This window comes from Galeopterus variegatus, unplaced genomic scaffold (genome assembly GCF_000696425.1).
Source record: "Galeopterus variegatus unplaced genomic scaffold, G_variegatus-3.0.2 Scaffold3766, whole genome shotgun sequence".
In the NCBI taxonomy this organism is placed as follows: Eukaryota; Metazoa; Chordata; class Mammalia; order Dermoptera; family Cynocephalidae; genus Galeopterus; species Galeopterus variegatus.
In genome coordinates this window covers 170458-182722 of record NW_007729877.1, presented here as the reverse complement: position 1 = coordinate 182722, position 12265 = coordinate 170458, and the positions used below count along the sequence as shown (strand labels likewise).

Sequence of the window (12265 nt, the reverse complement as noted above, 5' to 3'; positions counted from 1 at the left end):
CCAGTGACTTGCCTTCCCTTAGCTTCAGTTTGTTTGTTTTTAAATCTTCGAAATGAGGATAATGGTACATATTTTATAGGATTATTGAGGAATTAAATGAGATCATACTTACTACTAATTGTTTAACTCGAAGCCAGTGACTTGCCTTCCCTTAGCTTCAGTTTGTTTTTAAATCTTCGAAATGAGGATAATGGTACATATTTTATAGGATTATTGAGGAATTAAATGAGATCACGTAAGTAAAGCAATTAGCCCAATGCTTGGCACATGGTAGGTAATGAAAAAATGTGCCTTCCCTCCCCACCTGTACATCCTATATGTCAGTTACCTTGGTGGGTTAAACAGAAAGTTATTTAGGCTTGGAGGAGTTTGCTCTGCCGGGGTTCTGGCCTTCTGTTAAATGTCTGACTGGCTGATGCCTTCTTCAGTAAAAGGGAGATGTGCCTCTCACCCCACCTCCACTCCAGACTGAGGCTGTGACACCCCCCTTAGCTGAACCGAACCTAGTGAGCCCAGGGGCTGGTACTGAGCCCTCGCTGTAACCCCCAAATCCTGAGTCACAAATATTTGGGGAATTGTACATAAAGCTAAGGCACGAGCCTTCTCCCCCAAATACACTGTGGGAACAGGGCTGAATAAGCCACCACAACTTCAGACCTGAACTATGCAACCCTCCATTTGCTTTTTCTTTCCTTTCTTTTCCTTTTAACAGGGCTGAATAAGCCACCACAACTTCAGACCTGAACTATGCAACCCTCCATTTGCTTTTCCTTTCCTTTTCTTTTCCCTCTCCTCCCCTCCCTTCCTCTTGTCCCCTCATTTTCTGTCTTAGGAACAAACTCCTAGAAAAGAAGGCTCCTTTAGAGGTGGGTTTCCCTACCCCACCTCCACTCCTGCATCTTCTAGAGACAGGTATTGACACAATTGACAAGGACTTCTTTTTGAGCACTTCCATGTACAGACACTAGGCTAATTGTGCTAAACAAAAGGAAAATGGACCATACGGTCCCCTAGAAAATGTCTAAAACTGTATATTTTGGGAAAAGTGATGAATTGTTGGGTTATTTTCTACATTTGGGTGTGGCCCTCTCCACTAGTAAGTTTCGTCCAGGAATAAGCTCTCTGAGGATACTTCAAAAAGTTCAGGGAAAAATTCGAATTATCTTTTAATTCTATTTTTCCACGAATTTTCCGAACTACCTTTGTACCATCCGTCTTTTGGCTGTTGAACTTGAACTCGGAGTAGATGTTCACTGCTGTATTTTTCTAAGTATCTTAGATTATAAAACTGTTTGCTTTGCAGCCTCCCTTCTGGCTGCCCCACCCTGCCGGGATGTTGTTATTGAAATAGAAGACACCAAACCATTACTGGCTTCTAAGGTAGGCTTCAGAACTGATCATTGGATACTGTAAATCTTATCTTCAAGATGTCTAACCATTCAGTGAATTCAGTCAAACAACCATTCAATGCAATTAAAATAATCATCAAACAAATTTATCAAGGACTGAGTAGAGACAAGAATCTGAGGTGTGCACTCATCAGTAGTTAGGATGACATTGTGTGTGCTAGTGGTCCTCAACCCTCAGTAATCAGTTACCCAGGATACTTAAAATAATACCATGTCAGATCCTACCTCCGGCCCCTAAGACGGAGAGGGACCTAGACATCAGTATATTTTCAAATCTCCCGAAGTGATTCTACCATGCATGCAGGTCTGAGAACCACCGGCGTGGGCAGTTTGAATGACATCATTGGCTAGAAAGAGAAGTTTTCAGAGCAGATTTACAGCACTGCAACATTCAGAACAGGAGTGAATGACATCATTGGCTAGAAAGAGAAGTTTTCAGAGCAGATTTACAGCACTGCAACATTCCATTCAGAACAGGATCATCATTGGCTAGAAAGAGAAGTTTTCAGAGCAGATTTACAGCACTGCAACATTCAGAACAGGAGGCATGCAGTACGTCAGGTTTTTGTCTCCACGAAGCAGGAGTGTCATGGATTTTTAATGTCCCCATTTGTCAGTATATGGGACATCCCAGATTTTTATATTAACTGTGGTTTTGAAGTGAAGAAATTGGTGGAAATGCTCACTCAGGACTCTGTTTTTAAAATCATTCCAGCCACTTTTACAAGAAGAAAAGGGGGGTAAATCCAGAAAAAAAGAAAACACCAAATACCTCCCTGTTTCTTTTGGCATTTATGATAAACATTCACAGCATGATTTAATGTGCAAACTGGCTGGAAGATGCACATGATTGCACTTTAATATGTTATGTCCATAAACAGTGCCTTTAAAAAAAATCCACTTCTATCCCACTGCATTAAACTCACTAACAGTTGGACCGCACTAAATGTGGTCTCCACAGCCAGCACCGTGCAGCAGTGTGTTTGATTCAAGTCTCTGGGAATCCTACACAGTCACAAGTGACAATGTCAAATTTCCCATCCCATAGAGGAAAACTACTGTTCACTTTGTAAATAACCCCAAATATTCCCAACAAGACAGCAATAGCCTTGGGAGAAGTTAACATACTTAAGATCCTTTCTGTAGATATTTACAACTACTAATCTGGAAAAAGACAGTTTAAGCTCTTGCTCTGTAATCTGCCTCCAGCTTTACCATCTCCCATTGTCAGTAAACTCTTATTACATGCATTCTGTGTACTCAGTATCCCAATAATGAGGAGAAGAATAAAGTCAATAATCTATGCCAATATTTTCACTCATTTCTTAACAGGAGTTAATAGTTGACCAGGCTACTGTAGCAACACATTATGAAAGTTCAATTTACATCATAGAAATTATCATTGCAACACAGCAGGATTAGGGATGGTAGGATCAGTCATTCCCACCGGACTGTAAATGACTTTAACTAGGTTGCTCTCCTAACCTGATTGAGGTACACTGTGCAAGAAAAGTTGGTTGGAATTTCCTCTAAAACCCTGAGTCGGCCTGTTCATCAAGGTAGACATTGCATATCTATGCAAAGTCAAAGAGTGATGTTGAACTTTGGAAGAGCCAATTACAAGCTTGCTGATATCCTGCATTACATGTATTTGTAATGTGCATGTAATGTACATGTATTACAACTAACTCAATTCAGGCCTTGTATCTGGGTAAAGTGAGGGGATGGGTCAAAACTAACTGTGCTGATGCTGGGGACTGGAGGCTATGACTTTGGGTGACAGTGTCATGCTCCAGAAACCCATGGCATCACCCTGTAATGTTCATGGGAGCTGTTAATGAATGGGCTCAGCTTTACCACAAGAAAAATGAGAAATAAGTATTTAGGGCAAATTAGTCAAGTGCTATCTGGGTAACAAGGGCATTCCTCCATGGCCATCTCAACAACTACCTTCCAATTCCAGTGCTTAAGCAGTATGTCAACAGCACTCAGCAAAATGACTTCTCCAACAACAGTGCATGTATGTATGATGAGAACATGCATGAAGCTGCTGGGACCGTGGGGCCTCGGTCTAAAGACTTCAGTTCTTCTTTCAGATTCTTTCTATTAGTAGATTTTGGAGTGAAGGGTAATCTTTAAACAAATATGATTGTTTTAAGCCTAAGGGAGGAATCTTCTGTGCCATTTGATGATTTGACTCCCACTGCAAGCTCATTATTAGAGATACTAAAGCAAGTCACATTCCTTGCTTTGGTTACTTTTCCACATGTACTAATGAGCAAGTAAGCATGAATAAATTCTCCCATACTAATCCCAAATTTTAAAATCAGCAACTTGTCTTGGATAATGCTCTTTAAATCATGAACTATTCCTTTCTTCGAAGTTCTTTTGAATATTTGAAAAAATAGGTGTGAATAAACAGACTAAAAATCTGAATTCAGGAACCACTGAGTATGTGAAAGATGCTCTTTAAATCATGAACTATTCCTTTCTTCGAAGTTCTTTTGAATATTTGAAAAAATAGATGTGAATAAACAGACTAAAAATCTGAATTCAGGAACCACTGAGTATGTGAAAACACTTTTGGTATAAAATCTGCCTCTCCAAAATCTCCATTCAGCTGTGATGATTTAACCCTTAATCCTGCTTTGGTATGAATCTAATAGAAAGAATTGACACATCTGTCTGTCTCTCTGCCTCTCTTGGCAATTCTGTTGTGCTGAACAAAAGTCAGGTGTCCCAAGGGGCACCTGCAGGAGAAGCCCTGTGGCCCTAGCACACAGCAGCTGCCGGAAGTGCCCATAGGGAGTTGCTCTCTCCTCACATTAGAAATGAACTTGAAGTGAAGATCAGAAAGGGGGTCTAGGTAGCGTTTCCCCAGACTGCCACTGAGGGCAAGCTTGGCTAATGTCCTAGCAGGTACCAAGAGAAAACTCAAGCCCCACATCCTAGCTCTCCATTCTCTCAACTCCTGCATGTGCCCTGAGATCAGGGTTGGATTCTCCATGCAAAAATTCCCATGGAAGGATTTGGCCAGTGAAACACTTGACGTTCTCATATGAGAACAATTTTGATGGATGAGCATTTATTTAGTGCTATAATGTAGGCATGGGGAACACCAAGGAAAGGTACCTTACATGATGATATTGCAGTCATGCACGCATTGTGAAGGAGAGTTTTTGAAGGGATGAGAATTAGGCCAAGTTGAGGACGTACTTGTGGAGCTAAGTGGAGTGAAAGGCTTGGGGGAGGGAGATGAGCAGCTTCACACCCCTGTCCTGTGTGACCACTGTGTTAGCACACTGGGAGGTTGTCTAACTCCACTGAAAACATGAGCCCCAGGCGGCTACCTCCAGGCCTTTGTTTTAATACTGTGTGTAACCCTTTTGCATCTTTTCAGGGAAGAAACCAATAAGGTGTATTCAATTATGAAATCATCTTGATTAGAATAATTTAAATAGCTAGTCAAAATGTTAATAACATAAAGCATAAACAAACAATAATTTTTTCTTCTCTTCCTCTTTAAACTTAATGTTCATGGGGTCTCCATATCCATGTGACTTGTCCTACGGTTTGCCCTCTTCCTGACCACACGTGTGCATGAGCAGCTGACAGAAAAGGTAACTTGTACACATTTTGCTACATTGAAGATTCATGTATTTTTTGCCTGTAATTGTTATGTAAATAAAATGTTTCTAAATTCACGGGTGGGTAGCTGTCCCATAATGGGGAAGTAACTCTGTGTAACACACCTAATAAATCTGTGTGTGTGTATGTATACAAGGATACTTCAAAGTATTGGTGGAAAAATAGAATCAAAAGATAATACAAATCTTTCTGTGAACTTTTTGAAGGTCTCTCATATAGTCGGCCTTCCATATTCAAGGGTTCCACATCCAACCAACTGCAGACTGAAAATATCTGAAAAAAATTAAAATTAAAATTAATACAAATAAGAAAACAATACAGTATAGTAGCTATTTGCATAGCATTTACATTGTATTGGGTATTATAAGTAATTTAGTGATGATCTAAAGTATACGGGAGGATGTGCATAGGTTATGTGCAAATGCTGTATCATTTTATTTCAGGGACTTGAGCATCTGGGGATTTTGGTATCTGCAGAATTCCTGGAACCAATCCCCCACAGATACTGAGGGACAACTATATATATATAAATATGCATGTGTGTGTGTATATATACATGCATATATATGTGTATATAACACAAATGAGAAATAGCTTTTCTTGTTTCTCTTCTTCCCCCCCAGACTGAATAGGAGGCTATATCGCAAGTCACACTGTATTTTTGGCAACATCACTATTTCCAAAGTAGATTTAAAATAAATAATGGCTGAGTCTGATGAGGATCTATTCTTGTATAAATCTGAGTGGGAGGACTTCTGTAGTTTGAAAACATGCCACATGTGACTCCGATACACTGTCCCTTCCGCCCAACTAAGAAAGACCCATCAAAACCAGAGGTTCTCAACAGTGGTTACACATCAGAATCACCCGGGGAACTTTTGAAAACATACTGGACGGCCAGGCTCATCCCAGCCTGATTGAATCAGAATCTCCAAGGAGAGTTTGGGAGCTACTGGTCTAAAGAACCATAATGCCTCCCTACTTTTGGTTCACATTTTATGGTTTTCAAAGCTTTTTCTCTTAGTGACCTTATTTGATTTCCAGAACAACCCTCTGAGATACATGGAGGCAGGTAGTGTTATTATCCCATTCAGTGGATGAAGAAATTGATGACAAGAGATGATAAAGAACATGCCCAAGCTGGTATGGCTTGTGACATAAGGATATGGCTTGTAACATAAAGGATGGAACTTGAATTAGAACCAGTTTTTCCAACTCTTAGCTTAGTGAGCTTTGTACTACAATGCATTGCTGGCTAAAAGGGCTAAGGAAATAAGATACTAGAAAACATAGGTTGGGGGCCGGCCCGGTGGCGCACCGCTACAGTGCGCCGCTTGGGAAGCGCGGCGGCGCTCCTGCCGAGGGCTCAGATCCCACATACAGACCGGTTCCCGCTCACTGGCTGAGCGAGGTGCGGGCGCGGCACCGAGGGTTGCGATCCCGTTGCCGGTCCCGGTCCGGTACGGGTGCGACACTGAGGGTTGCGATCCGTTGCCGGACACGAAAAAAGACAAAAAGGAAAAAAAAAAAAAAAGAAAACATAGGTTGGAGGTTTTAACTTAATTTATTTGTATATGTAAATAATAAGTCAATAGGATAAAAAAATAAAAACAGACCAATTAATAGATGGTGTCTATAGGATGTAAGAAAACCATCTAGTATAGCTGTGGACATTAGAAGCAAACACATTTCATTGGCCAAGGACAGTCATTTCAGCTCCAGCTTCTGAGCAGAAGAACCATGAATGCTTTGTCCATTGTGCATATGAACAAAAGTCATATAATCTCACCTGTTACAGGGTCAGAAGTACCTATTGCTCTTACCTTGTTACACATGAATTTTCCTGCATAGATTGGAAATCCAGGTCATCACTAAAGATTTTTCCATTTTGACGTGTCTTCAGGAGGAAGAAATCGTTGACTGGTGGAGTAAATTTTATGCTTCCTCGGGGGAACATGAAAAATGTGGACAATATATTCAGAAAGGCTATTCCAAACTCAAGGTACCTGGACACATGCTGCTGTGGGTGGGGGAATCAACTTCCTTTAAAACTGGTCACAGACAGAACTAAGAAGACTAAAAGGTCCCGTGGTGGGTGCTGTTGGGGAGGGACCGGGAGGACATCTGGCCTCCCGGAGAGCCCTTTCCAAATGGGTTTTGGCTTTACCAAGATTCCAGGGGCTTGAGGACGGCTGTTGAATTATGGTTAGTGGCTGCCACTTTGGGGCTTGAGGGCATCTGGCAGGTGGTTGGGAATGGGTTGGCACCACACTAAGTAGGCCAACAATTGTCCAGTTTAACTCAGGGAGACCTGGAAACCCTGGTGCTCTTTGCAGAACAACATGAGATGTCAACATGCTTCATTCTGTCCTCTGAACAGGGATCAGATTTACTTGCTGAAATATGCAGCAAAAAATCACAACCACAGGCACATGTATTCAGGAAGAAGACAAGCTATTGAGCTAGGCAGGACGGGCTCTCTGTGATCTTTCTGTTGATGGTCTGAGTTTTCCAATTCTTGATTCAGTGGTTCAGCCTGTAATGCACTCCTGTAGAAACAAATACTTAAGTTTTCAGAACAATGTATAGGAGGAAAAAACTTTAAAATGAGAAATATCTAGTTATTAAAATAAATTTTCCCATCAAAAACTCACATCCTTCCATGTTATAGTCATAACATCTCAGGTCAGTTTAAGAACACCAGCATGTAAAAACCACTAATTTTAAAACTGATCAAACTGGGCTGATGGATCAGTCTCACAGTCTATTCTCTCTCCCTCTTTCCTTCCTTCCTTCTCTCCTCATCCTTCCTCTCTCCTCTTATAGTTTTTTATCAAGGTATACTTTACGTTTTATAAAATGATCCATTTATTAAGTTGTGTTAATTGTATACCTCTGTGTAAACCACCACCCAAGACAAGCCAAAGAACACCTCCATCACCACGGGAAGTTCCTTCAAGCCTCTTTCCAGTCAATTCCCCACAACCCTCAGCCCTCCCAGAAGCAACTGATCTGATTTCTGTCGTCATAGATTGGTTTTGCCTGTTGTTATACTCCATGTAAATGGACTCACACAGCACGTATTCCGTGTGTGTCTGGCTTCTTTAGCCACATATTATAAGTTGTGTGTATCAGTAGTTTATTCCTTTTTATTGCTGAGTAGTATTCCATTGTGTGGATATACTACAATTTGTTAATTCATTCTCCTGAGGATGAAGCTGCCGTGACCACTCTTATACCATGTGGACATGTCTTCCATTTCTCTTCAGTAGATGCCTAGGAATGAAATTTCTGGATCACAGAATAGGTGGATATTTAACACCATGAGAAACTGCCAGACACTTTCCAAAATAGTTGTATCACTCTACACTCCCACCAGCAATATGAGAGTTCCGGTTGCTCCATGCACATCCTCCTGCCCATTTGCTATGTCAGTCTTTTTGATTTTAGACTCCATTGGCATTTTAATGAGAAATTAAGAATCTGTTGATGGTTTTCAGATATATGATTGTGAACTAGAGGATGTAACAGAATTCGAGGGCCTGACAGACTTCTCAGATACTTTCAAATTGTACCGAGGCAAATCAGACGAGAATGAAGACCCTTCTGTGGTAGGAGAGTTCAAGGTGAGTAAAACGTGCGTGTTTGTCCTGTTAAAATCCACCTTTATTTTCTTTATAGACCTAGGATAGTGGACAATCAACCTCTGGGGCAGAGACATGTCCTCCGGCCTCTGAAGGATGCTAGAAGGTGCTGACAAGGAAAACTTCAGTGGGGAGAACCAGATGTTCAAAGCCATTCTCAGTATCTTTCTTTCTCCCTGTTCCTGTCAACCGGTCTTGAATCCTGTAGATTCAGCCTCTCCGAGCTCCAGTTCCTCCTCCCCATCCCGCTGCCCCTCCCAGACTTTCAGCAGCCTCATTGTGACAACTTCCCAACTCACTGTCCTTGCCACCTCTCTCCTCCCACCAGTCCATCTGACTGCTTAAAGACATTGCTTGGGTTTCTGCAGGATCAAGTCTCAACTCCTTCCAAAGGCAGAGCTGCCTTTCACAAGCTACGTGTCCCCCTGCCACCACTCCCTCTCACATCCCCTCCCTCCTGCCCAGGAGAAGCTCTCCCAAGCCCCAACCACACCTTGTCCTCTCACAACACAGAGCCTTGGGACAGGCTCTTCTTCCTTCCCTGGATGCCCTTCCTTCCTTCTTTGTGGTCAGACAAAGTCCTACTCATCCTTTAAATGCCAGCTCAAATGTCACACTCTTTGTCAAGTGCTCCCTGGCTGCTGCAGGCAGCGTGACTCACTCCGGCTCAGGCTCCCACAGGTCTGGGTTCACACCGCTATGAAAGCACCTTTCACATTGTAGGTATCTACTTTTATGATGGCCTCTCCCTCCAATCACACTTGGCAAAGCCATGGCAGATAGGTTGCTACTTCTTCATCCTTGGCCAATAGCCGACATTGCTGATGGACCAGAGGATTATATCCTACAAGGAATCTCAAATCCTCCTCATTACCACCTCCCACCAAGTAATCAAAGATGACATGAGAGTCAACCCTATTTAATATCCCCGTGCCAGACTGTATTCCATGAGTTCATTTTTGGATCCCCAATACTTGACACATAGTAGGTGCTTACTTCATGCTGCTTTACCGAATGAAGATAGCTAGAACTAAGACCCACGTCTTCTGAATCCAACTTCAGTGCTTCCCCCTGCACTTAAGCTGGCTCACTCATTCAAAAAACATTTCTGTGCCCCCACTATGCACCAGCCCCACGTGAGGCCCTGAAGATGGGGTGATAAATAAAACCTAAGCCTCCCCCACCCCCAGGAAGTTCACGGTCTAGGGAAGGCTGTAGACAATACATAGACCATCTCAACACAGAGGTCAGTGCCATGACGGGTGGGTGCTGGGTTAGAGGAGGGCATGCGGGAGACACACCCAACCCAGGGTAGTCAGGGAAGGCTGTAGACAATACATAGACCATCTCAACACAGAGGTCAGTGCCATGACGGGTGGGTGCAGGGTTAGAGGAGGGCATGCGGGAGACACACCCAACCCAGGGTAGTCAGGAAGGTTTCCTGGATGAAGTGACACCTGTCAGCTGAGACCTGAAGGATGAACAGGAGTTTGCCTGGGAGTGGGAGGGGGTGATGCTGAAAAAGGAAGTCATCCCTAGTACTTCTTCAGGTTTAATAAATAGTCGTGTTTATTCCTATCTTCGTGGTAAGTGCAGGATTTTCTCCTCACCATGCCACACTGGCCCAAACCACCTCCACCGCTTGCCCAGGTTATCACTTCTGGTTTCCCTGCCTCTGCCCTGCCCTCCCTGCTGCCCGGGATCTCTCAAATATTTACTTTATGGTCATTTCATTCTCCCTACAGGAAATAGGCAGAGTACAATGTATGTTGTGTCTTTCACAAAAGGCAGCCCTCCGTCACCCAACCCCACAGCCCCTGTGGCTGTCCCCAAGTGTCCCGGGAAAGGAGGGCGCTGCCCAGGTCACCCTGGGCCCTGTGAGTCCATCTGTGTGTCTCTCTCCTAGGGCTCCTTTCGGATCTACCCCCTGTCAGATGACCCCAGTGTGCCGGCCCCTCCCAGGCAGTTTCGGGAATTACCTGACAGCGTCCCGCAGGAATGCACGGTTAGGATTTACATTGTTCGAGGCTTAGAGCTCCAGCCCCAGGACAACAATGGCCTGGTAAGAGTTTGGGTGTGGGGCCTTCTCCTGTAGCAAGATAATTACAGTCATCAGCCACAATAATTGTCATGTTCTTTCTTTCTGGGCGTCTGTTATCTCACTAAGGGAAAGATACTCTATCACAACAGTGTAATCAGGAGGATTGTCCGGATGGGGATTTATCTAAGAGTTTGCAGGGGCTTAAGGTCCTCTGGTTCATCCTTCTCATTTTACAGATGTGACCCGGGGCGAGATTTGCTCAGGTCACACGGCAGGCAGGAGCAGAGCCAGGACTCCCCCGACTACCACCACGTCACCCACTCTACTTCTCTAGAGGCAGGCTGCCTGCGTGCCACCAAAGGGGGAGTGCTGCTCAGACCTCACCAGGCACACGCGTGCCATGGCAGCCACCTCGTCATAAGTTGGGAGTGGGTATGGAGGCGACCTGAATGTGTCCCAGAAATGACTTCAATTTGTACCCTGTGATGACATAACGTCTGCTCTGTTTTGTCCCCACAGTGTGACCCTTACATAAAAATAACACTGGGCAAAAAAGTCATTGAAGACCGAGACCACTACATTCCCAACACTCTCAACCCAGTTTTTGGCAGGTAACAGATACTTTTTAATGTTTTTCTCTTGTCCAGTTCTTCAGGAAATATGTATTAAGGATGTAATGTGTGCCCAATCCTACACCCCAAAACTGTGATCATGAACTAGACAACTATTCTAGTCAGGGGAGCAGGTAATAAACAGATAAATGCACAAATAAAATAATTTCATAGAAGTAAAAAGTGCCGTAAAGTAAGTAAGTCATGAGATGGGCTTCTCTGAGGAGAGAATTGTTCTGAGACCTTGGGGGTAGAGGGACAGAGGTGGGACAAGACCCAGGAGTCTGATGAGCTTGTGGGCTCCACACAAAGAGGATAAGAAGAGTGACCTAGCTGTCACTCAACGGTGAAATGTTCTTCTCACTTCTGGAATCCAGTTTGGGCTCTGTTTTCAGGGACCTTTGGATTCCACCATTTTGATCCAGTGAATGTGTTACTGACTCTCTTATCAAAACTGAGGAGGGGGCAGGAAGTGATAGGGTCAGAATGTCCTGCTCCATCTGTCTTCTGCTCCCAAAGATTTTTGAAATGGCATTATTTTCCTCATTGTTACAACTTTGAACTTATTTCTGGACTATTATATTGCATTCATCAAAACCATCTCAAATGACCAAATCCACGTGATCTCTAAATAGGATTGGCACTTTTCAGCTATGAGCTGCTTTCACATTTAATAAGAGCTCGTTTTTGCTGAGCATTTACTGCGTGCAGGCACTATGCTGAGCCATTTCTATAAAATATCTCAAAAACCTCACAACTCTGAGGTGCTATTATTGTCCCCATTTTACAAGAGAGGAAACTGAGGCACAGGGCGACTCACTGCCTAATGTACCCAGCTGTTAAAAGACAGAGTCAGGATTGGACCCTAGGCCATCTGACTTCAGTGTCCGCGTGGCTTCAACACTGTACTCT

General features: G+C 43.4%; 1 protein-coding gene across 2 annotated transcripts in view; it reads left to right on the top strand.

The window, feature by feature from the left end:
• The window catches only part of LOC103601514 (myoferlin), a 63681-nt gene that overhangs the window by 29759 nt on the left and 21657 nt on the right, over positions 1–12265 (top strand). For both annotated transcript variants that reach the window (XM_008585937.1, XM_008585936.1), the window contains 6 exons: positions 1304–1380; positions 5018–5029; positions 6961–7059; positions 8558–8683; positions 10608–10763; positions 11262–11353. In XM_008585937.1, coding sequence (XP_008584159.1) covers positions 1304–1380; positions 5018–5029; positions 6961–7059; positions 8558–8683; positions 10608–10763; positions 11262–11353 — 562 coding nt within the window. The remainder of the gene's footprint in view (positions 1–1303; positions 1381–5017; positions 5030–6960; positions 7060–8557; positions 8684–10607; positions 10764–11261; positions 11354–12265) is intronic.